Consider the following 26,119-nt stretch of genomic DNA (forward strand, 5'->3'; position numbering starts at 1 on the left):
TTCTGCAGCCACATTCTTTTCTCCTCAACATTCTTTCTACACTGTTCCATCATCTTGTGACATCTAAAAGTGCTGAGAAGTCTGAGGCCACCCTGCCTTCTTTGCTCAGTGATCTGTCACCTTCATTTCTCTGGATCTTTGCAGTCTAATGCTTCTATTTTTATTCCAGTAACTTAGGAGTTTCTTAAAAGCCATTCCTGCCTCTCTCATATACTTACCTTGGAACATGGTGAGTCCAGTTGTGTTGCCATTTTGTTTTATTTCAGATATAGCTTTATTCCCATTTTTGTGTACTTTTTGTTCAGTTCCATTCATTTTTCTATTCAGAGGGAGCTCTAGCCATGCTGGGTCGACATGTCACACTGGTTGATGTCCCTCCAGTCACTATGTCTTTTCACCCTCTCTGTGGCCTTCCACGGGATGTCCCCAAGTCTGTCACCCACATCACTGACACATTTTTTCCATCATGCCAACTGTAGCCCTGGTCCGGCTAGCTCAGTCAGTAGAGCATGAGACTCTCGCCTGCGTGGGGTCCTCTCTCCCTCTGCCCTCTTCCAGTATCTCAGGGGCCGAGAGTGTCGCCCTGGGGCCCCATTCTGTTCTCAGTTCCTCTGCCGTATCCAGCGTGGGATGCTGGAGGCTGAGAACCTGGTACAGAGGCTGCCCCTTGTCCACCACCCGCCGTGTGGGGTCAGTGGCTTCACACAGTCAGATGCCCACCTGGGGCCGCGCGGTAGTCCTCCTGCCCAGAGCACAGGAACTCTGGCAGGATGCGGCATTCTCTCCCTACCCCCTCTTCCCCTATACCCACAGCCCCACATAGTCCCTCATGTGACTTTAAGAATTTAGGAGTTGGAAATGCAGGGCAGACACTTGTCAAGAATTTTCTCCTGTTTTCTGGAATCACTTCTCTTGTGATCTACAGTCATCTGTGTATTGTCCTTGAGGGGAGAGAGAGTTCCTTGTACAGATCCCATAGCAAAGCTTTACTAAAAATAATAACTAATTTAATTTAAAAAGGAATATTTGTCTTGAATTTAAAATTTTTAGCTATAACTTCTACTTCATAACAAGTTAATGGCTGGAGAAGTGACCTAAATAATAAGGAACTAGGCAAGCTCAGCAACCTGCAGGACAGCTCCCTAATGCTTTTATGACAGTATACTAAGGAAAAGACTTTACTGGATAAAAATAAACTAAGGGGAAGATGAGCTGCTGGGTTGGATGCTGATTTTGATAAGCCAAAGGAAACAATAATTTTAGTTACTTAGGGAAATTGTAATGTACCCTTAGGTGAGATAAGATGAGACTACGTGAACACAAACATAGTACTGACTAAACAAAATAAATGATTAAAAAAACGTTTGTGAAGCAATAGAGCAGGAGACCAGTTGCTGCGGATGGTCCTGTTAATCCTAATATGCAGCAACTAGAGGCCGAGAGTCAAAAGTTCAAAGTCATGGATCATCCTCAACTACACAGTGAGTTCAAGTCAGCCTGGATACCTGAGACTTCAAAACCAAATCAAAACTAAACCCCCTACACAGCATTTTGGTTTTTCACACACCTATACTCACACATGCAAGACATTGTTTTTACAATGTTCTCCAAAACATAGGAGTATGCTGGCCTTTTAAAAAAGTTGTCTAAGGGCTGGAGAGGTCAGTGCTAAAACACTTACCTAGTGTTTGCAAGGCCCTGAATTCAATCTCCAGTACCACACACATACATGTACACATGCACACACACACGTGCACAGGCACATGCATACAAGCATATACACATGAACACACACACATACACAGCTTCGCATTTTCTAATATTCTCAGAGACTATGTACTGTTTGTGAAACAAAGGGTGTTTTACATTGTAATAGCTTTAAAGAGAGCAGATTGACCCCAAAGATAATAACACTTAAGGTTCCTTATTCACACAAACACCCTGGGGCCTCTAGACATTTAGAAATATATAGATTTTAGAGCTAAGCTTGGTAGCTTACTCCAGTAATCCCAGAACTTGGAAGACTGAGGCAGGAAGACTGCCATGTGTGCAAGCACTGTTGACTGCATAATGAGCTCCAGGGCAGCCTGGGCTAGAGTGTCATCCTGTCTCAAAATAATCTTTTTGTGTACTGAAAATGAAACCTCATACTTATTAGGACAGTGCTTCACTGTGAGTCACACCCACCAGCCTGGGATGATTTTGTGTCATACAATTGTTGGCTTTTACTTTATCCCTTAGTCCAGGTATCTTTCCTATAGTTAAAACAACACCACAACGCCATTTTAGCCACTTGGCACAGTGTAGTGACATTACCCATACTCACTGTGGTGTAGCCACCATCCCCTCCTCCCAGCATGACTCACATTCCTAAACAGAAATTCTGTACCTATAAAACAACAATTCCATGTTCCTCTCTGACTAACCTTTACAAAAATATTCTTGCAGGGTTTGGTAATATATACCTCTAATCCCAGCACTTGGGAGGCAAAGGCAGGCAGGATCTTTGTGAGTTTGGGGCTAGCCTGGTCTACAGAGTGAGTTTCAGGACAGTCAAGGCTACATACTGAGACACTGTCTTTAAAAAAAACAACAACGGAAGATAAAAGAGAAGGAAGGAAGGAAAGAAGCAAGCAAGGAAGGAAGGAAGTTAGTTTAAAAATAACATTTCTTAAGTGGCACAAAGTCTGGACCCAGAACCAACTGGACCTCAGATATTCTGGTTACTTTGAGCAAGTGTCAGAATGTGTCCCTCTAGAAGTCACCACAGCAATTATCAGATGTGCAAAGAATGGTGATCATGGTAATCCTAGTGCCGCATAACACAGGAGGAGCACAAGGCAGTGTTTTCTAGTGTGGGAGGACACAGTTACAGTCCCCAGAAGCCAAACCTTTGTCATGCTGAGGTTCAGAGAGCCTGTAATTAACTTTATTTCCTTATCGCCTAGAACTATAGGGAAATAGTGCTGTCATTTGCTGTAAAGTCTTTCCTGAAGAGTGAGCAGGAATTTTATTATTAGTAACACCAGCCTGACTCAGGTTTGACTCCATCTAATTTTAAATATCCAAATTTGGGTTGTGGGGATGGTTCAGCAGGTGAAGAAAGGTGCTTGCTGCAGAGGCTCAATCCCTGGGCTCCACATGGTGGCAGAGGAGAGTGCCTTGCCCTCTACTTGCACACTACAGCAGCACCCCATGTTTATACCTACATGCAAATGAATAAATACATTAAAAATATTCCTAATTTTTTTCGTAAAATTTCACAACTCAGCACTGGAATGAAAGTTTTATTTTGGGAGAGGAAGGGCGGGGTTAGGGAGGGAGGTGGTCATGGAAGAGGGTGTGCCTTCTCCTTACAATGGTTCCTCACAAAAAGTTCACTTGAGCTTATGTCTGTAATAGACTAGTCACATGGCTTTACCTAGCTGCAAAGGAAGCCACACAATGTACTCTATTCCAGATGGCCTATGCCCAAGTAAATTTCAGTAATTCTACACTAAAGAAATGGTTATCAAATGGATATGTACATGTCCAGAAGAATTTTTGTTGTTTTTTGGTTCTGTTTTGTTTTGCTTTGCTTTTCAAGACATGGTTTGGTTTCTCTGTGTACTCTTGGCTACCCTAGAACTTACTCTGTAGACCAGGCTAACCTTGAACTTACAGAGGTTCTCTCCTGCCTCTGCCTCCCAAGTGCTGGAATTAAAAGCATGTGCCACCACTGCCCTGCCAAGAAAAAAGTGTTTAATATTGAGGTTATTTTTTTGGTCTTTCTATTTTCTTCCCTTCTTTTCATAATTGTAGACAATATTGTGCTTAACAGAAAAAAATCAGAGAAGTATTAGGGTTTGCAAGCATCTGTTAAATAGTTATTAAAATGATTCAAAGCGCTGAGGGTGGAAGGCTAGTGAGAACATGGAGGGAAGTGCTTCAGTGCTAACTGAAAAAGGAGCACAGCTTTTTAATGGCTATTACTTTTATACCACGGTTTTTCAGTTCCTAGGGGAATGCAAACCACAGGGTGTGGTGTATGACCCTATCCTTAAAGAATCTTACCATGGGGGGTGGGGGACATTTTTCCCCACATAGTAAGCAAAAGAAAATGAGGAATGTGAGTTAGACATTTCACTGCTACTCTGGGAGTTGTGACAAGGGTTTGGATAGGTGTAGCCTTGTGGCTGTGGAAGAGGGCTGGCAGAACAAGACTGGGAAAGCCTTGGGTCCCTCTGCCCCTCTCTGACTTTATGATGAAATGCAGGAATAACATCCAGCTCTGTCCTTTGCATATCTTTTTTCAAAACCATCTTTCTAAATTTATTGCATTCGACCTTGATGGTGACACATTAGCAAATCCTAGAATTGTGTTCAAGTTGGAATACCATTTCTCCTTACATTGACTCTGATTGGTGATCAGTCTGCTTGGTTCTTTGACCCACTCCACACCCAGGAATTTAGATTTTTTTTTTAATTTTTCTGGCTCTTGGGGAGATCCACTGTCACCGAGATGGGTGTGTAATGCTGCCCCTCCTAGCTGGTACCCATAGTCAGCCTTGTCGTCAGAAACTAATTATTGCTCCTGCTCCTTTAGTTTTGACCTCTGAAGGGAGAAAACTGCAGCTGCAACCAGCCAGCCATAGCAGCCAAAGAGCAGGCACTAGTAGCTCTCCTGGAAGCAGAAATGGTTCTTGCACGTAAGCCAGGGTGTGGGAGGTGGGGAGGAGGCTCACATGCTAAGTCAGGGGGTGAGGGAGTTGTATGTGTGTGTGTGTGGGGGGGTGATCACATCATGTGAGGCTCTGGAAATTAGTTTTGAATAGACATCAGCTTTTCATACTGTTTAGAATAGTTTACACTAAGAGAGTAAGGGAAGAGGCCAGCAAGATGGCTCCGTGGTGAGATGTCCCAGCAGATAAAGGTGTGTACTTACCGCCAAGCCGGATGGTCTGATAGGAGAGAATTTATTTTCATAAGTTGTCCTCTGATTTTCACATGCACTGTGGCACACTTGCACCCATTTGTACACACACACACACACACACACACACACACACACCAATCAACCAATCAACCAAATGTAAAGAGGGGAGTATGAACTACATCCTGCACACTCATGAACTCAGGAGGTTCAGGCGTAATACAACAAGTTCAAGACCTGTGTAGGCTGGGGATATAGTTTGGTAGGGCTCATTCTGCATGTATGGGTCCCTGGGTTTAATCCTCAGTAACACACAAACACACACACACCACCACCACCACCACCACCACTACTACCACCACCACTACCACCACCACCACCACACCACCACACACACACACACACACACACACACACACACACACACACACACACGAGAGAGAGAGAGAGAGAGAGAGAGAGAGAGAGAGAGAGAGAGAGAGAGAGAGAGAGAGGGAGAGAGAGAGAGAGAGAGACAGGAAGGGCCTTTCTTCTGGGCAGCGGCGGAAGCATCCTAACAGTCCTTGCTTCCTGCCTGCCTCAGGGTTTCCCAGCAAGTTCCGTGAATGCTCCAAGGGGGCCCTGAGAAGGATGTGGGATGTCAGTAAGTGCAGCCATGAGCATCACTGGCCCAGGAGGAAATGGGAGGCTCCTCCTCATTCCCTTTCTTGCAGGCCTGCTGTGGTTTTTCATGATGTCATCCATTCATCATTGTGAGCTGACCGGCTGCCCCTTAGGCCTTGGCCAGCTGCCCATGATCAGAAGGGAAGAGACAGATCCCAGGACAACAGTGCAGAGGGCCCCTGAGCATGTGCAGACATGATGACATCAGTTCCACCTAGAAAGTCTTGGTGGACATCGAAGAAGACAGTAAAAGTGATAAGATCATATCCAACCTTCCCTTCCTTGAATGCCTGGGAGAAGTTCAGGGGCCTCTTGCCTGTGGATGGGGAAACGAACCCTGGAGTGGGCCTGGGAGTGGAGGAAGGACTACTCTGCCAGATGGTTCATTCTCCAGAATTCAATCTGTTTCCTAACTCCGTGGTGTTCGAAAGCAACTTTGTTCAGGTACTCTTGCATGTGATTCAGAACAGCGCGGCTTGATTCTTCTAAACCTGTTCCCAAGATGTAACCAGAAGAGTTACCCCTAGAACTGCAGTGGAGGGTAAACTGAGGCAGGAGAGCTAGCAGGCCTGAGACACAAGGCTGACCAGGGTTTCTCCTGTAGGTGTACACTCAGTGAGAAAGGTCCGGCATTCTTTGCTGAGTAGGGACTTAGGTATTGGAACTCCTAATTTATGCCATTCTCAGGTCTGTCACCTGAGGCCAAGTTAAGGCAGTCAGTATTGGTTGGCAAAGAATAGGACCTAGGGGCCCAGAGAAACCTGAGCTTAGAGTGCAGGCTCTGCTCACTGGTGGGGAGGTACCATTGTGCATGAAACCTGTACAAATCTGTTTAAACACAACAAGCGAGGTGCATGGTCTAGTGGGTGCTTGGTGTGTTTTCAATCTCCCTCTATCTCCTGACCTCCCCTTGGGCCAGACAGAACCTAGAAGAAATAGAAGGGCCATGAGGATGGGTGTTTTCTAAGCAAAGTGGGGAAGTTGTCAAGGGGAGATCCACAGACACGAAGTAGATGCTAAGGGAGTTCTGGGTGATTGTTCTTGCTCTTGCATTAATAGTGGGCCCTTTAAGTCCTATTGGAGAAATGCCAGCACTCAGGAGGCTGAGGCAGGAGGATGCCCTTGAGAATGAGACTAATCTGGGCTATAGAGTAAGACCTTTTTTTGTTTAAATATGATAATAAAATGATGATAGTAATAATAATAATAATTACTCAGAAGCCCTACTAAAGTTTTTAGACCAATACAGATTAAAACACATGTCTGAACACAGCAGTATCCCTCATTTCCAAGGGACATTTGGCAATGTCTGAGACATTTTCAGTTGTCAGAGTGGGAGTTTGCTATAAGCATCTCTGGAGACAGAGGCTAAGGACACTGCCAAACACTCCACAATACAGCCTAATCCTCCTCTCCCAAAGAAGCTAAGTGGTACCACAGCATGACTCTAATCCCAACACTTGGGAGGCAGAAGCAGGCAGATCTCTCTGGTCCTGCTATACATGTGAGTTCTCGGCCAGGCAGAGCTATCAAAAACAAAATTAGTGCTGAGTGAAGAAACCCGGCTAAAACATCTTGCTGCTTTTGCCAAATGTTCAGGCTGGGCCTGGGGGCTGCATTGCAGGTCAGAAGGAGCAGAAACTGGAAAGAAATCTATAAGGCTTCCAACACAATGGCCCTTGGGGTGACCTCCTCCGTACCTTGCCTTCCCCTTCCGAACATCCTCCTTATGGCCAGAGTCAAATGGCATCAGGGGCAGAGCCAGACATGGAACAGACCATCCAGAGCGCCAAGCATCAACCTGAAGAGGTAAACAACACAGAGGGGAACGACGGACCAGACGGGTAAAGGGCAGATCCAAGGGGAGGCTACCTGTTAAATTCAAAGATGGGGTGAAACTGGGACATCTTTGCAATGATGTTGATTGGGATTTTTGGTTTATTGGTTTTGCTTTGTTTTGGAAAGAACACAATCTCTTATTGCTCAGGCTGGCCATGAACCCATTATGCAGTAAAGGCTGGCCTTGAACTCTTGGCCCACCTGCCTCCCCATTCTGAGTGCTTGGATTACACAATAGCACTATCATGCCCAGCTATTAGCTGCTCTAGACCGCAGTAACCTGAGATAGGTGGGGGTCTGGGGAGGTAGTTCAGTCAGTAAAGAGCATGCTATGCAGACAGGAGCTCTACCTCTAGAACCCATGTTTTAAAAAAAAGATGGGTATAGTGGTGCACATGCGTAATCCCAGCACTGGGGAGGTGGAGATGGGTGGAGATGGGCATTTGCAGCCTAGCCTAACTAATATAATAAGCTCCGCAGGCATGTGCATACACATCTCCCCAACCATGTATACTCGAAGACAAGTTGGGGGTGAGATGTCTGAGTGGGACAATGGCATGATGCACATGAGTATCTGAGTTTGCGTCCTCCGCAGTCCTGCAAAAACCAGAGTACAGTGTGTGCCTGTAACCCCAGGGTTAAGGGATAGAGGAAGAGAGGTGGGTCCAAGGGACTGGCAAGTAACAGCCAGTCTAGACAGGAGAAAAACCATGAGCTCCAGGTTCAGTGAGAAGTGTCTCAGATATTTTTGGTGGAGGTTTTTGAGTGACTGTCTCCCCAACTCTCTAGCCTACTTGCTTCCTCAGGGGTGCCTTTCTCTTTATTTTTTTTTAAATATTTTTAAATGATTTAGTAATTTTATTTTATGCATGTGACTGTTTTGCCTTCGTGAACATCTGTATACCACGTGTGTGCCCTTGGCCTGTGGAGGTTCGAAGGTGTCAAATCTGCTGGTATTGGAGTTACAGATGGTTATGAATCACCACGTGATTTCCCAGTCTTCAAGAGCAACAAGTGCTCTTTTTCTTTCTTAAGAAACTGTGCCTATAAAATACGGGGGGGGGGGGTGTAGAGATGGCTCAGTGGTTAAAGTCACGGCTTCCTCTTGGTGGCAGTTAATAACTAACTGTAGTTCCAGTCTCAGGGGATCAGACATTCTTTTCTGGATTCTGTGGGTACTGTATACATATGGTTTGCAGACATACACGCACACAGAATCCCCATGCACACACTCACATGCATACAGACTCCACATAAAATTTTAAACTAGACATGGTGGCACACGCCTTTAAACCCAGCACTCAGGAGGCAGAGGCAGGTGAATCTCCGTGTGTTCAAAGCCAGCCTGTTCTGCATAGTGAGTTCCAGGTCAGAGCTCTCTAGAGAGACACTGTCTCAAAAGTAAAGATAAAAACTTTTTTTTTAAACGATGTGCTTCAATAGAGGAAGACAGAGATGCTGACGCTCAGCTTCCATGCATCAGCACATGCATGGGCAAACATGGTGAGCATGCACGCATATAACACATACACACACACACAAGTTAGGTGAGACACGGCAGGTCTTTTGCTGGTAGCACAGACGGTTTGGGCAAAGGGAAGTTTTCCATGGACAGGGGTGGAGGGCTGTCTCCAAGCACATTTACCTCCTTGCCTCGCTCTTCTAATTTAGCAGGAAACCTCTGGGCCTCTGGGTAAGTGGTAATGAGGCAGTGAGACCTGATAGGTGGAGCTGCTTGGAAGAGGCGTGCTCTCTTCAGTCCTGGGTGTACAACTAACTAGACTCGATTTCTGTGTCACAAGTCACCGGCTGCAATTTTCCTCTATAAAACAGTAAACTAAGCCCTACTTAAGGCTGTAGCGTAGTATGATGTTTGGGATAGAATTGCCCTGCTTGATCTTTGGGCTTTGTTTCATTCTCCTTTCTGTTGCTGTGATCAAAGGCCCTAGCCAAAAAGCAGGTTAGGGGAGAAAAGGTTTATTTGGACTTACATTTCCAGGGGGTTGGGGGTAGGGGGCCTAGAGTCCACCATGATGGAGAAGGGGAGGTCACAGTGGCAAGAACAGGAAGCTGACCGATCACATTGCATCTAAACAGGAAACAGAGAACAGGAAGTGAAGCCTGGCTATAAAACCTCAAAGCTCCGCCCCCCCCCCCCCAAGTAAAGTACTTTCTCCAACAAGGCTTAGCCTTCTAAAGGTTCCATAGCCTTCCCGAATAGCACCACTAGCCAGGGGCCATGCATTCAAACAAATAAACCTCCGGGGGCATTTGATATTCAAGCCAAAAAAGACCTCCTTACTCAATCTGAAAACCATCTCAAGAATCTCTAGATGATACCAGAGGTCTAGAAAACCCCTTATTCCTCCAAGCTACCTCCTGCTGGAGCTCTCCATTATGATGCCCTTATACCTGTAACAAGTACCGCCCACTGCAGGTGACTAATAATAATAGATCTAAGCCAGGTCCTTGAGCCAGCTCTTTCGGGCAGTCTAGGGTTCATGGAGGTTAATGAATGAACAAGCTACGCAGGTGGGATTTTCAAGAAGGAAACGACAAAACCCCATGTCTTCAACAACCTTATTCTTGAGCTGCATCTGTGGCACGGGATCCCTGGATGCTGGCCTGAAAATCATGGCCCGGTAAGAGAAGCAGATGCCAGGGCTGCAGCCCACATCTAGTGAATCGAAATCTTTGGGATTATCTTGGAAATTCTGTATCTTAAGTGCCCCAAGGAAATCTCCTTTCCTCAGAGTTTGAGCACCATTAGCTACCACCACTTTGCTACTCCTAAAAGTTCCCCATCCTTGAAGAGACGCACCAGAAGTCATGGGGTGATCCAGGTATTTATTGTCTTCTATGCCTTTAGCATTCTCCCTTTGAAGTTTGTGGAGCTCCAGATCTGGGACGACCAGGAACGCGTCCTGCGGTTGAGGACAGTCACCGAGAAAATCTACTATCTGAAGCTCCATCCCGACCACCCTGAGACTGTCTTCCACTTTTGGATCCGCCTGGTTCAAATTCTGCATAAGGGTCTGTCCATCACCACCAAGGACCCTACCATCCTTGTCACTCACTGCCTGGTACCCAAGAGCCTTTGCAGCCCAGGTGGAAAGACTGAGGTAAGAAGTCCCATTGCTAGTCTTCAGCCAAGATCAGATTTGGAGAAGGGTGACCTCTGAACAGCTGCTGCTGAGAGTCCTGTGTAGGTGCCCTCAGTTTTAACTCTGTTCCAGACACGGTAGCACTTATAAGAACGGAACAGCCCTTGCTAAGTACATTTGCTTCAGTAAATATACACAGTCATACAACGATCAGCTCTGACTACAGTTCAGTGGAAATGGACAAGAGCTCTACCTTTGTCTTTTGGGCTTTTTTTTGGTTTGGTTTTTTGAGATAGGGTTTCCTATAGTCCAAGCTGGCATCAAACTCATTATGTAGCCAAAGCTGACTTTGAAATCTTGAGCCTCCTTTTCCCAGCTGCCAAGTACCAGGCCTACAGACAGGTATGTTCTACCAAGCCAGTCCAAAAGAGACTTTTCTGGAGTGTGTGTGTGTGTGTGTGTGTGTGTGTGTGTGTGTAGTGGTTGTATGCACTGTGAGGAACATGCAGAGGCCAGAGGAGGACTTCATGTATATTCCTCTATTGCTCTTTGCCATATTCCTCTGAGATAGAGTATTTCACTGAACCTGGAGCTTTGGGGATTTTTGCTAGGCTTGTAGCCAGCAAACCCCAGCCATCCTCCGGTCTGCTGGCCCACATCCACCCCAGTGCGAGGGTTAGCAGTGTGTCCAGCAGTGATGGCTCTCTTCAAGGATGCTAGGGATCTGAACTCGGATCCTTACTCTTTAACAAGCACGTTTAATGGTCTAGCCATCTCCCTATCCATGAGAGAGTGTTTTGGGTTTTTCATTTTCAATTCTTACCTCTTTTCTGTCTCTATAAAGCCATCTTAGACATTCTGTTGTTTGCTTATTGTTGTTTTTGTAACAATGGGGTCTTAGGTAGCCAAAACTGCTTTTAAATTCCCTGCCTCAGGTGGTCTTAGTGTTGGAATCATAGGACCACCTCCCCTGTGTGTGTGTCTGTGTGTATATGTATGTGTGTGTCTATGTGTGTGCATGTGTGTGTACATGTGTGTCTCTGTGTGTGTGTGCATGTGTCTGTGTGTTTGTGTCTGTGCATCTGTGTGTGTGTGCATGTGTGTGTCTGTTTGTGTGTGTGTGTCTGTATCTGTGTGTCTGTGTGTGCATGTCTGTGTGTCTGTGTGTCTGTGTGCTTGTGTGTGTGTGTGTATGTATGTGTCTGAGTGTGTGTGTGTGCATAAGTGCACACAAGCTTTGGTACACATGTAGTGGTCAGAGTACATCCTCAGGCATGGATCCTCATCTTCTACCTTGTTTGAGACAGCGTCCCTTGTTATTCTCTGTGCACCCCAGGTTTTTTGTGCACCCTCAACTTTTGGGGAATTCTCTTGTCTCTGGTTCCCATCTCACCTTGGGAGCTCTGGGATTTCATCCATGAGTTACTGCATCTGATTTTACATGGCTTCTGGGGCATGGAGCACCTTACTCATTTAACATCCTTTTGTTAAATGTATTTCTACATAATCCATTGTTGTTGGTAATTGTAGGAGTTTTGTTGTGAAACATGATCTTACTCTAAAATCCAGGATGGCCAACAACTCCAGATCCTCCTGCATTAGCCTCCAATGATTAGATTGCAGACACATATTACCATGCGTGGCTTTAGAACTGTGGAGGTGTTTTGTTTCAGATGCCAAGAAATCAGGCATGTTCGACAATGGAGATTGGCAAACAGCTTAAGAAAGGTTTGGGGGTGTTTTTTTTGGGGGGTGGAGTCTTCAGAGAAACCATGAGAAAACCCAGAGTGTTGGGCCTTGTACATAGACTTTTGGTATACAAAAATAAAACAAACAAAACAACAACAAACAGATAAACAAGAAAAGAAGAGGTTACACTTTCTGAGGTAGAGTTCGGAAAGTGAGTGTGCGCAACAGTGAAATTCTGCAAGCAGCTGTGTCAGGAGGGCGCGTCTAGGAAGTAAAGGGACGTTATTCATTAGTGGGATAATTATTCTCCCAATCTCCTTTATATGGCTTCAGGTGAATCCAGTTTCCTGACAGGAGGATCCCTGGTCAGGGCGTTCATAGGCCCCATTGGGGAAGATCCCTGGGACTCACTGCCCAGCAGAGTCAATGAGAACCAGGTTCAGTGGGCAAGCCTGTCTTAGAGTATGGAGTAGAAAATGATAGAGGAAAACACTCATGTGTTCTCATGTGTGTGCATGTGCGCCTATGCACACACACACATACACATAAACAGCTACAAATGTTCTACACATCCGCAAAGCAACTGCATCTAGGGCTTTTCTTAAAGGAATTGGTGTTTTAAGCATTGGCTTCTCATAAGTTATATGTTTAAGTATAAAAACAAGTAGCACTCGCTGTTAAAATTCATATTAACAAGGTAAGCATTCGAAATCTACATTGGCAAGTATGCAATGAGGGCCTTACCTCCAACGCACCAATGAATATTTATACCAAATACCGACAAAGAAAACTGCTTCCTTGAGAGACTTGTATGGCTGCCTATTGGGAGAGTTTGGGTCCTGATGTTTTAGAGTCTAGATAAAGCTTGGTGTTAAGAAAATGCAGAGATCCCAAGGCTTAACCTCCTGTTGTGTTTGTTTGGTTTTTCTCCATATAGTTAGTGCAGAAGAAATCGAAAGGCCTCCAGCCCAGTGAGAGCCTCACACATCTGATGGCCCAGGGGGAGAGCGAGACCCTCTCCCAGATCTTTTCCGACTTGCATCAGCAGAAACAGTACAGGTACATGATTTAACTCAGGTTAGCCCATACCACCCTTTTCTGTAGCCCAGGAGGTCCCAGAGGTAAGACCCTCAGTGCAGGAGCACGGTTAGGGATGTGATATACTGTCACACAGTACCTGGTGTCATTGCCATAGTCTTTGTCTCCACACAGCAGGCCAGGCGGGCCTGACTCCAGAAGAGTTATATATAAAGGAAAATACTTTTTCAGCAATGAAAATGAGTAACAGACATGGATGAATGAAAGCTAAATACTAACCCAGTAACTGATTCTATAGAGCAAAACCACATAACCACATAACCACATAACCACGTAACCACGTAACCACGTAACCACGTAACCACATAGCCACATAACCACATAGCCACATAGCCACATAGCCATATAACCACATAACCACATAGCCACATAACCATATAACCGTGGCTTTAAACCCTCCTGTATACTGGTTTCATTTCCTCTGACTGGGGCTCTGTCTGGACTTTATAAAGATCCTAATGTTGTTCCTCCTTGGATGCTCAAGGGTTCAGGCCTGTCTTCTCCATTCCTGAAGAAACGTCCTGTGCATTTGATGATGCACTATGATATGAGAGACAGGAAGCCAGGTGGTGACTCACGTCCGTCATTCCAGCACTGAAGAGTCCAAGACAAGCAGATTGTTTCGAAGTTGAGCATAGCCCAGGCTGCAGAATGAGTTCCAGACTAGCTTGGGCTACATACAGAGAAGGAAAACCAAAAATAAACTAGTAAATATCACTAGGAGAGAAAAACAAAGTGACAAAAAGAAGTGTCTCTGTTTTGTTTTAGGATAGGTCTTACGTAGCCCAGGCTGGCCTCAAAGACCCTATGTAGTTAAGAATGATCTTAACTCCTGACCCTTCTGCCTCCACTTCCCAAGTGCTGGAAATATAAGACAGCTTGTGCCACCATTCCAGGCTATGGAAGGGATATACACCCCCCCACCTCCACCCTGACTCCAGTTTACTGTGGATTGACTGTAGGGCTCAACCTTCCTAGGTTTTGCCACTCAGCTATTGCTCAACCCAAGAGGAGCGATTTTTGTCCTAACAGGCACCAGTTAGAACAGCACAGGGTAAACTGACTAGAACTGGGGTAGTACCCTGAAAACCAAGAGAGCTCAGAGGCACTCGGGGTGGGGGGTGAAGGCTCAGAGACCAGTGCCTCGGCTTTCAGTTCTATAGTACTTAAAAGATAATAGTACCAGTCTCACCCAGGTACTGTCGGGATTAAACATGGGCTTAGCATGCATTTTGTCAGGTTGGGAAGGAGATGTGAATGGGATCTCAACAGATCTTAGTGTGCATTACTGACTGTCTCAGGAAAGGTTTTACAGCTTGCGCCAAAGACCGTCACTGTGTAATGACCATACAGAAAACTGCAATTAAGAAAGGTTTACGTAGAATGTCACATTCTGGACTGGTGCTGAGTTCTAACAGAAGAGAGGTATATTGAAATAAGGTTTTGACTGTTTCAAACAAATCACTGGCTTTGTAGTGCAAGCTGGTCTGAAACTTAAGTAACTAGAGAGATGACCTTGAACTCTAGATCCCCTTAAATGCTAGAATTACAGGCATGTGGCACAGTACCTGGCTTCTCTGTTTTGTTTTTGAAACAGGGTCTCACCATGTTGGCAATGCTGGCTCAGAATTCAGGATCTCCCTGCCTGAGACATAACCACAATCCACAGCTAACTTCCTATGTAAAGGACACTGTATGAGCTATGTTATCGTTATGATAAAATGCCGTAACCAAGACAATTCATATAAAATGAGGTTTACTTGAGCTTATGGCTGCAGAGGGATAGGAGCCCACCATAGCTGGGAGACACAACAGCTCGTGGCAGGAACCGGAAGCTGAGAGCTCATACTTCCAAACATAAATACAGAACAGAATCTGACCGAATTTCACAGGGCTTTTAATCCCAAAGCCTGAACCCTGTGACAAACTTCCTCCTACAAAGTTGTACCATTTAAACCTCTCCAAACAGAGCCACCAACTAGTGACTGAGTGTTCAGACACTCATCTGTAGGTGTGTGCGCGCACATGCATATTTCTCATTCAAACCACCACAGACCCTTTCGGATATATCTCATGCTGAGTTACTGGCTGTAATTCAGTCCCATGGCCCAAAACAGCTGAGAACCACTCTACTTAAAACACAAGCCCAGACAAAATTAAGTGTTCTCAGTCTGAGATGGAGGTACCTGCCTGTACCCAGCACTCAGGTGGCTGGGGCAGGAGGATTCCTGTGAGTTTGAGGCCAACCTAGGCTAACCTGCCTCAAAACAATACCCCAACAAAATTAGGTGCTGTATCCCTAGAGTAAGTGGGCAGCAGGGTTACGGGGGATCTGCCACCAATAGCTGGGTCTGCCACCAATATCTGGCTTTTATTCTGGAAGATTAGAGGGAGCTAAGTCCCATTAGAGAAATGAGATCTAGCCAGAAAGAAGGGGCGGGGTTGCAGAGCTAGGCTGTTTGAAAAAAACAAATGACTGAGACTTTGCCCAGAGAAGGAAACTTAGGGACAGAGCAAGAAGGCCATTGAGTAAGAGAAAATGTAGAAGCAGACAGAGGCCAGGGTGAGCAGAGCCTGAGAAGCCACATGGAGGGTTTTAGAATTCTAGTGGAAGGGAGCCTTATTTGCGTTTTACATATGAAGGCACTGTGATCTGATTTACATCAGGAAAAATCACCCCAGCTGTGGCATAGAAGGGTAGCAGCAGAGACTCAGAAAGACCAGATGAGCAGCTGAACTGGTCCAGACTGGCATGTGCACCACGCAATGGGCCAGGGAGGTTGGAGTGAGAGAGAGCATCCCTTCTGCTTCCCTGTTCCCCCAGCGGCTGCTTTGCTTGGTTTCCCAACACAAACCCCCATGTGATGATGTTCTCACCCAGGCCCTTTCCAGACTGGTTGCAGTTATCAGGTTTCGCTCCTTAGCAGCCTCACCCCACTGAACAGTAGACTGCACACATGGCTGAGATACAAGATGCAAGATAAGGCCACACCCCTCCTCAGACAAATCAGCGCCGTGGGCTCTGTTCTCTACCCATCTCCATCACTTCCTCTTTCCCTTTTCTCTTCTGGAAACATAATGTGCATCACATCCAACCAGTGCAGCCACAGCTAGCCTATTTCTATCTGTCTCTAAATCTTCTGCATTAGGAAAAGTTTCTTTTTAAAAAAAGAATTATTTTACGTATATGAGTACACTGTATCTGTCTTCAGACACACCAGAGAAAGGCATCAGATCCCATTACAGTTGAGAGCTACCATGTGGTTGCTGGGAATTGAACTCAGGACCTTTGGAAGAACATTCAGTGCTCTTAACCACTGAGCCATCTCTCCAGCCCCCAGGGCAAGTCTTAACTAGGGATAAGCTTTGAAAAATGACTTCAGGGCTGGTGAGATGGCTCAGTGGGTAAGAGCACCCGACTGCTCTTCCGAAGGTCCGGAGTTCAAATCCCAGCAACCACATGGTGGCTCACAACCATCTGTAAGAAGATCTGACTCCCTCTTCTGGAGTGTCTGAAGACAGCTACAGTGTACTTACATATAATAAAACAATAAATCTTAAAAAAAAAAAAAAAGAAACCCTACTCCATTTAAAAAAAAAAAGAAAAAAGAAAAATGACTTCAGAGCTGAGTGGCTAGAACCCTTGTCCTAACATAGCCTGGAGTTAATCTCCAGCACTGCATAAAGCAGACATGGTGGTGCACGCTGTAATTCCAGCACTCAGGAGGCAGGAGGGTGAGACAGTTAAAGTCATCCACGACTACGTAGTGAGTTTGAGGCCAGCCTCAGATACAAAAGGCCATAGCTCCAAAAATGAAGATATAAAAATTATCAACAAAAACAAACTGAGTTCAATGTTTTTCTCCTTAACTTTTGATCTTTGTTTCCTTGACCCTGAAATGACTGGAGTTCCAGCAGGAGCGAAAAGATGCACATCAACAAGACCAGCTCAGGTAAGGAAGGATGCAGGGTGTGTGCTGGGAGACATAGCTGCTGTGTCATAGGACACAGATTCCCCACAATGCATCCTCTGGCCTTCTGGATGCCACCAGGAGTACCATAATATCTCCATGCCATAGTTGGCATCTCTCTGAGCTTTTTGACCACCAAAGGCAATTTGGTACCAAGTCCCAACCATTTATTTATTTGAGATCTTTCTATACTCTTCATTTCCAGTTCCACAGAATGACCCCAGCCAGACCCTTCCTTTACATCTGCAGTATCCATTTGTGGATTTATGGATTTAGTAGTCAAAGGTGATCACTGGAGGTTCTTCAAGTGCCAGTCATACATACCACCTTTTCTCAAAGGGATGGTCATGTGGGGACAGAGCAAGAGCTCCTTTCTAGCCCCCATTCAAAGTTTATGCCGGGGTGACAGAGGCATATGAAGGTCCTTCACTCCTTCTAGGACATTGGCTCAAGAAGGTTGGTTTCTAAGCAGAGCCATCTATGATAGGATCGGGGCAGAATGTGAGAAAACAAGACGTTCTAGAAGGAGCAGCTGCCAAATTCTAGCGTAGCCCAGGTCCTGTGGATGTGGTCCTTCATCAGCTTCCCACCTCGGTCGCCTCACCTGACCACATGCTCTCTGTCACGTCTCTACTCCAGCCACATCTGTTGCAGTCAGATTCCAACCATGCTTTCTCATACCTTAGTCATCCCTCACTCACTTCCTTCCCCAAGGAGCCCCTCTAAGCCCCTTCTCCATCCTAGACCGCACGCTCCTGCCAAGACTTGTGTCCCCAATGACCTCTCATACTATACTCTGGTTCTCTTATAGGTTAAGGCTTATTTCTTAATGAATGCTAAATTGCCTCCAGGTCATCTAGAGAAGCAAACACAGCACTCGGGGACACCATGGGAGTTCAATAAATATCTAGATCTAAGACCATTGACAAGTTAATTCTCATTCTGTCTCAGGAGATGGTCACATCATGATAGCTAAATACTAATCCAGTATAGGAGGAATAAACTGATAAAGGTCTGAGGTCTGAGGGAACGTGGGCGAGAGGAGTGGTTGACTCTTACTTTATGGAAATTAAACAAATGCTAGCAGGGTTGGAGAGATGGTTCACCAGTTAGGAACGCTCGCTGTTCTTGCCGAGAACCTGGGTTCAATTCCCAACTCATGACAGCTGACAAATGAATGTGACTCTAGTCCTGGGGGATCTGATGCCCTCTTCTGGCCTCCAGGAGCACCGGGCAAGCATGTGGTACACAGACACACATGTAGGCAAAATAGTTATCACATAAAATATAATAAGAAAATCTAAAAAACTTCTGGCAACTGACCCCATTTTCAACATTAAAAAGACAATCAAGAGTGGCAGAGACAGCGGCAACAAAAACAGTGGCTATTTTAGTCAAGGCTTTGGTTAATTGCTGCCATGTAGGCACAAAGCCTGGTGTTACTGGTCTTGATTTTTTTCAAGAGTCATCCCAAATCTGAATTTTTTTGAGACAAGGTTTCTCTGTGTAGCCCTGGCTGTCCTGGAACTCACTCTGTAGACCAGGCTGGCCTTGAACTCAGAAATCCTCCTCTGCCTCCCAAGTGCTGGGATTAAAGGTGTGCGCCACCATGCCGGGCTCCTAATATGAATTTTTGAATCCACACAGCTCACTTCCTCCGGATCTGCGACTGCTCTCTCACAGGCCTTGATCTTTGACACGATGTCAACAACATTTTCTGGTTTTATGTACCATTCGAGCACGTTCACAAATGCACACGCTTTAAACTGTTCCATGAGGTTAGGGGTGAGGAGAGCAGAATGCTCAAGATTATTCTAATGATTGCTGGGGCTGGAGAGAAAAGCTTTAGAATTTCAGGACAGCCACCCAGGGGTGTATACCTGTCATTCCTAGTACTCAGAGAGCTGAGTTGGGAGAGAGGCCTCAAGTTTGAGGCTGGCTTGGTCTATAGAGCAAGTTACAGGATAGCCCTGGGCTACATCGTAAGATCCTTAACACGAAAAAGAATTTCAGGGTATCTAATGTTAGGATGTTCTTAGATTGATTTTAATGAGCCACACTGGAATGTTCTCTGGATCCTGTTTTCTTCCTGGGTCAAGCACTGGCCTGCAAAGAGAAATGATATGCTAGGCTGTTGGGACTCTTGCTGCCTCCTACTGAACTTCATTGGAATTTCTTGATAGAAAGGGGGTGGTGGTGGCTGTGGAGATAACTCAGTAAAGTTCTTGTCTTGGAAGAATGAGGAGCCGAGTTTGATCTCCAAAACCCATGGGCCAAAGAGATTGTCTCAGTGGTTAAGAATCATATTCCAGAGAGTCTGTCTGGTCCCAGCATCCACTTGGGGTAGCTCACAACTACCTGTAACCCCAGATCCAGAGTGAACAGGGGAGACCTGATGCTTCTGGTTTCTGAGAGAACCTTCATTCACACAGGCACAGACACATACACATATACTCAGACACTCACGGCTAGACATTGCAGTGCATGCCTGTAATCCCAGCTCCTGAGAGGCAAAGACAGGAGGAACTGGAAGCTCAAGATCGACCTAGGCTGTGCAAGAGCTCAGAGCTCGCCTGGGGATGGGGATGGGGGAGGAGTGGGGGTGGGGATGGTGTGTGTGTGTGTGTGTGTGTGTGTGTGTGTGTGTGTGTGTGTGTTCAGTCTAGACAACCAGAGGCTCAAAGCTAACCCATGTGCCATGTGCCCCCGTTATCAGGGACGCAAGCTGACCCTTGGTCTTGTTAAGATTTTGCTTCTAATTCATTTGACCAGGGCAAAGAGCCTTGAGCACATACATTTCTAATTTGATCCCAATTAATGCCAAGGTTTTGGTTATATTCTGAAAATCAAGGGGCAAAGGGTCTAAGAACAGGCTCTGGCTTTGCTCCTCTGTTTTCAAGGCCATTGTCACTTCAGTTGACTGAGTATCCTTAGGGAGACTTATTCAGGTAACCTGCCCCAACTATGTCATTTCTCCATTTACTGAGGCCATTTTGTTCAATATCACGTTGTGTTGTGATCAAGAACATGAGCTCCGGAGCCAGGTTGGTTGGCTTTGCATGTTGACTCTGTCTGTCTCTCCATAATGTGGCCATTAGTAAGTTAGCCAGCTTCTGTGGGCCTCAGAGTCCTTATCTGTAAAATGGGGATTGTGGGACAGTTGCCTTTACACTGTTGTTAGCAACGGTAAAAGGAGCCTGGCATATAATGGCTTTCTCTGCCAAAACTGTTGGCTATTAGCTTCCAGAGAGTGCTGTGAGCGAGAGTGCAAATATATTCCTTTTCTTAACTAGAGAAAGCTACTCCCTGTGAAGACAGCATCCCCTGTACCTGTGATCTCAACTGGAGGGATGCATTCATGTTCGGAGAATGGGAAAGAGAAAACCCTTCTGGACCACAGCCCCTCTCACTCCTCGGTACTCTGGCTGCCTCCAGCAGGCCACGGCTGTCCCTAACTGGAGGTACAGTGGTGATGGGGTTGATCTGGTGGCCTTCCTGGGACAGGCTGGAGTTCAAGTTCAGAATCAGGACCCTGTCCTAGGGTCCTTGAAGTGATTCCAAATGCCAGGGGCAGGGGATGAGGCCACAATGACCTCAGCGCTACTTATCTCCCTTGTCTTTGCCTCCAATGATACTGAGTGAAACTCTGTAGTGTGGTATCTCTAAAAACCCCAGAGTCCCCTCAAGTAGCACCAAAGGACAGACTGTTAAACTGGTGATCTTGGAATGAGAGCCTTTTTTTTCTTGCTGTGTGGGGAGGCATAAGGGGATCCTCCTGGAGTTCTGGAGTTCCCGTGGTCCTTCCCACCCTTCTCCTTCCCTGTAGCTCTTGGTGTCTTTCTAACTGATGGTGGTGGAGTACCAAGATGGAAAGGAGCTAGCTGGTTGGGCTGGGCAAGGGCAAACTTTCCACACTCCAAGCCTCCCCATCCTGCATTCATTCAACAAGTATTGTGAAGTACCTTCCATGCACTGTGTCTAACAGACAACTAAGTTGTCCTAAGGAAGGTGGGAGAATGTGTGTTAGATTTATTTATTGTATTTATTTTTGAAAAAGCTTTATTTTTAAAGTAATTTTTAAATGAACGTACAAAGCGATGGTTTGTTTCGTTGTGGCATTTTTCTGGTTTTCAGTTAGTAACTGTGCAAGCAGTCACTACGCCACTTCTCAAGTAGGTGTCATTATACCTTGTTCTCCTGTACCCCACACCCCTGCCCTACTTCCACTGCCCCCTTCTTGCTGGTCCCCTTCTCTTTCCCAAATAGGCACTATTCTGCTTTTCTGTCCCCTGCATCCCATTGCTCTGTCCTCTCTCTCCTCAGGATGTCTTCCTGCCTTCCCATGATCTCTTTTTCTACTTTCACGATCTACATCCACCACACACATGATCCCACATGCACATACACCCACACACAACTAAATAAATGAAAAGTTAACATATAAATAAGCACAAGCACTGCCTCCTGTGGTTTCTCTAAGGTGTCAGTGAGCCACAGCCAAATACAGTCCAAAAACTAAATGGAGATTCACTATTGGAGAGAGGAATCCCAGCCACATAACTTTTGTTAGAACACAATTGTTTGTTTAATACCTAGGCACATTGATAATATCATATCATGCCTATGAATTAAACTTTATCTGACTCATATATTAGAAGACATGACATTTATATAGTTTGGAATTATCTGCAGTTTCTAAAAGCCCCACAGACAAAAGCGCCATTATTGTGTCTATGCATTCACAGAAGAATTTTTCAGGTAACCTATGTGATATTGACTACTTTTCTTTCTGGCACTCACAGGAAACTCTATATGATGCTTCCTTTCCCATTGGGGAGAGTTTATGCAGCCCGCACCAGCACTTCTCTTCAGCATTCAGTTTCTGGGGGGCTCTATTTGGACAAAGGGGAGCAGGAAGTTGCTACTAGGAGCGAACCAGAGTTATCTCAGCAGCACTGACAAGAGCGCCTCCTCATTCCGTCAGCCTCTCCGTGTGTTCTCACCACCGCCTCAGAATACAGCAACCTGCACCCGTAGCCGGGCGATCAGTCAGGTCGATTGGGGTGCACTGTCCAAAAGTCTGGAGCCTGGAGAAGAGCGATGCTATGCGGCGAGGGAAAGCAAGCCCGGAGGAGCAGGAACACGGAAGCTGGTGGAGGGAGTTGGAGAAGACAGGCAGAAAGAAAATAAGTAACACAAGGAAACAGAAGAGACCTGGGAGAAAAGCTGAAGAGAACTAGACAGGAAGTACATCTCTGAGAGATGCCCCGCCAAGCGTCTATTTATCTAATTTAAAAAGTAAAGCCATAAACCGAGGAGAGACGTGTGGTTTCCTCTCTACTCACATCGCTCTGGTACAACTTCATTCTCCCTCTGCCTGGCTCCCAGTTCAGGCTCTTCAACCTCGCCCTGGGTTAGAAGCTGAGGAACAATCTCTTGTTTGGGTTTTGAGATAGGGGCTCACATATCCCACCTCATGGATGCTGGGGTTACAGGCATTTTCAACCACTTCCGGTTTCTGTGGCGCTGGGGACCAAACGCAGGATCTCATGCATGCTAGGCAAACACTCACCGGCTGAGTTATATAACCAGCCCCCCTTAGGAACAATTATTATAGGAACCCGGAAGGTGAAGAGTTAAGGTAGGGTGACTTTTCCTTTTGTTGTTCAAACTAACTAGGTTTGCGATTGTCTCCATCGTACAAACACTCGTGCAACCTTTTGGGTTGACAGCCCCTGAAACATGGACACGCGTGGTTGATGAGTTGCTCATTGAATTAGCCAGTCGGCGTCAAACTCGTGGTCATCTCAACATCCTCCCTACAGTAAAATACTGAATTTTACTACTCCTTGCTTTTAAAATCTTGTCTGTCTAACCTGCTCCTTCAGATCCAAATGTAAGCACTGTGACAGAATTTAAACCCCTTTGCTTACGGTCGCATTCACAGTGCCCAGAGCAGTGCCTGGCACATAGGAAACACTTCATCTATTTGTGGAGGGTGTAATTGTACTGCAGAGTAAGGACACATCAGCCTTTGCAGTTCAGAGCGCCGTGCCCACCCACAGCAGACCCTAAGCTCTGTTTTCAGAAGTAGAATGGACTGGTATGTCCTGAGTGTAGTTGGTGGCATCATTGCTTAAGGGTGTCACTCCTAAGTCCTACTTTCTGATTCTGGGCTTCTTGTTGGCCCCAACTTTGCTTCTGAGAATGCACTTCTGTTCTCCATAAGCTGCCTCCTGGACAGACTCCTAAGTGTCTTCTCCAGCCTACAAATTCTTTCTGTCGCCTTTCCTCAGGCACCGTGCTCTACTCATCTCCCTCCTCAGGCATCAGGACCATTTGGAGATTTTATGCTGCTGTACTGAATAGTGAGCTCAGGGCCTTGTGTGTGCTAGGCGAGCACTCTACCATTGAGCTACACAGAGCCACAGTCCAGACATTTGAGTGTTGCCTTAATTTTTTTCAATGCTAACTCTAAAACATTTTAATTTTTTATTTGCTCTCTCTCTCTCCCTTCCTCCCCCTCTCTCCTCCCTCCCTCTCTCTCCCTCTCTCCCCCCCCCCTCTGTGTGTGTGTGTGCACTTGTGCATGTCACAGCACATAAGCACTTGTAGACACTGTTTCTCTTCTTCCTTATGTGAATTCCAGGGGCTGAACTCCAGTCATCAGGCTTGGCAGAATACACCTCTACCCATTGAACCATCTTGTCAACCCTCATTTTTTTAAATTATATATGAAATTGTATATATGTATATAGTTTTAAGTGATATGTACAGGTTGTGTTATACCTTTTTTTATTTGTTTTTGAGAAAGGGTGTTATGTATCTCAGTTTGGCTTCAGACTTGCTATATAGCAGAGCATGATCTTGATTTCTGAGCCTTCTGCCTCTACACACAGGCATGTGCCTTCCCACCTGATTTGTAGCACCACTAGGGCTTGAACCCAGGGTTTTGTGGGTGCTAGATGTGTTCTGCTGACTAAGCTGTATCTCCTTCCCATTGTTCTTACTTTGAAAACCTCTCTCGTATGCATGGCTTATTTTCATTTTCTTTCTCTTCCTAAGTCGGGCCATTATTCACAGGGAATCTCCAGTATTCACTATCTCTCCAGCTTTCATTGACATACTTCCAGGGTATGATTCCCTCCCCCACCTGGAAGTCTTTCCATTCACCCCAGATAGGGCAACAACACACCAAAGAATTGGGTCCACCCAAGTCTAGCTTGGTGAACCATTGGGTTCTCTGAGGTTACTCACAGGAACATGAGTGAGGGGTTACCACAACACAGACCACTAATACTGGTGATCACACCACAAAGGAGTCCCCAACCCCCAGCAAACGATAACTTTGTGTCTGGATGTCTTAGAGGTTTACTGCTATGAACAGACACCATGACCAAGGCAACTCTTATAAGGACATTTAATTGGGGCTGGCTTACAGGTTCAGAGGTTCAGTCCATTATCATCAAGGCGGAAACATGGCAGCATCCAGGCTGGCATGGTGCAGGAGGAGCTGAGAGTCCTACATCTTCATTTGAAGACTGCTAACAGAAAACTTGCTTCCAGGCAACTGAGACAAGGGTATTAAAGACCACACCCACAAGGCCACACCCATCCCAATAAGGCCACACCTCCCAACAGTGCCGCTTCCTGCACCAAGCATATACAAACCATCACACTGGGTGTTGAAACGTGAGCCCTTCCTTCTGCAAGGGAATGTTAGTGGACCCAACATGGGAGGGTCTTCCAGGAGTAATAGCAGCTATTCTGGCTTCTGGTATCATGTCCAGAAGACAGAATTCCACAGCATATCTTTACTCTGGGCTGCAGTTCCTTGAGATTGGGGTGATGTCCTACTCGCTATGGGTTTAACAGTACCTCATACTATGCCTCTCCTCAAGAAGGCATTCTTTAGGATTTTGAAATAACATGTCCTGTGGTAGCCTGCTTGCAGTTGCCCTTTATGTGAAAATGTGTTCCTTTCAATTTCATTCTGCCCTTCGTGTTGGCACACTTCCTGCTACCTTCAGCTCAGATTCCTCAGGTGAAAAATTTCCAATCCTCATCCAAACTTGCCAGCCATGATTTCCCCGTGTGTCTGCCATCTTGCCCTTCTCTCCCTACTTGGCATCCTCCACATGTACCTTCTGCTCTCCCACACCCAAGACTCTTCTATCGCTTACGACCTCCTTAGTCTAGCCTGAGTCTCATCCCAGGAAGCTCTCCCTCAGAGATGGCCAATACCCTTTTCTTTTGCCATCAAAACTTCCCAGAAGGAAGCTGCCCTCTTCAAACAGAACCTTCTACACAGCTGATTAACCCATTAGAATATCATGTATAATTGCAAGTCCAGAAACAAGTTATTTTGGGCCAGTTTTAGCCTTTTTAATAGCCATTCATTTAGTGGTGGTTTGCTGCTCTCCTGTATACCCGACCTAACGGCTTCCTGGTCATTAGGTAAACCATATGGACTGTAGAAACCTCACTAGTTTCCTTTGGAATATAGTAACTTAGCAGACCTCTAGCTTTCACAAAACAAAAGCCGAGAACATCATCAGATGGCATCTGAGACCTACAACAGAGGTTTCCCGCCCTGTTCAACAGCATCCCCTGTTCCTGAAAAGGAAGGAAGAAATGTCCTTAGAAAGACACGTGTAAGGGGTTCATTACCCAGTGTCTTGAGCACAGACCCATTTCTGTAAACCCTGAGATAATCTGGGGTAACCCTGAGCTACAGAGGGAAAACATAGTCTCAGGGTAAAATCTGAGAAAATTAATCCCCAAAGCAGGGCATAACCCTAATCCAAAACACACATCCCTGAGCTAGCACACCAAGGTTTGGG

At 45.8% G+C, this 26,119-nt stretch overlaps 1 protein-coding gene across 17 annotated transcripts; it reads left to right on the top strand.

Annotated features, from left to right (window-relative positions):
* The first annotated feature begins 40 nt into the window (after positions 1 to 40).
* Positions 41 to 22,594, top strand: Fam71f1 (family with sequence similarity 71, member F1). 17 transcript variants are annotated; one of them, XM_030255471.1, is made up of 9 exons: positions 41 to 229; positions 4,586 to 4,688; positions 5,626 to 6,019; positions 7,205 to 7,384; positions 10,284 to 10,536; positions 13,145 to 13,266; positions 17,221 to 17,258; positions 20,570 to 20,737; positions 22,079 to 22,592. In XM_030255471.1, exons 3-9 carry the CDS (start codon positions 5,862 to 5,864, stop codon positions 22,090 to 22,092), a joined length of 933 nt encoding a protein of 310 aa, XP_030111331.1. In that variant the 5' UTR covers positions 41 to 229; positions 4,586 to 4,688; positions 5,626 to 5,861; the 3' UTR covers positions 22,093 to 22,592. The 17 variants fall into 17 exon arrangements, with proteins under 17 accessions (XP_030111331.1, XP_006505191.1, XP_017177140.1 ...); XM_017321651.1 differs by having other exon boundaries at positions 55 to 229; positions 7,200 to 7,384; positions 17,215 to 17,258; XM_017321652.1 differs by having other exon boundaries at positions 55 to 229; positions 7,200 to 7,384.
* Positions 22,595 to 26,119: the final 3,525 nt, after the last annotated feature.

This window comes from Mus musculus, chromosome 6 (assembly GCF_000001635.26).
Source record: "Mus musculus strain C57BL/6J chromosome 6, GRCm38.p6 C57BL/6J".
NCBI classification, from domain to species: Eukaryota; Metazoa; Chordata; class Mammalia; order Rodentia; family Muridae; genus Mus; species Mus musculus.

Bases quoted from the DNA above. Each gene is read 5' to 3' on its own strand.
- Fam71f1 (XM_017321651.1), top strand. From the start codon at position 5,771: ATGATGACATCAGTTCCACCTAGAAAGTCTTGGTGGACATCGAAGAAG. The intron at 7,385-10,283 runs GTAAACAACACA...CTATGCCTTTAG, and splicing joins CCAAGCATCAACCTGAAGAG to CATTCTCCCTTTGAAGTTTG. The intron at 17,259-20,569 runs GTAAGGAAGGAT...TTTCTTAACTAG, and splicing joins CATCAACAAGACCAGCTCAG to AGAAAGCTACTCCCTGTGAA.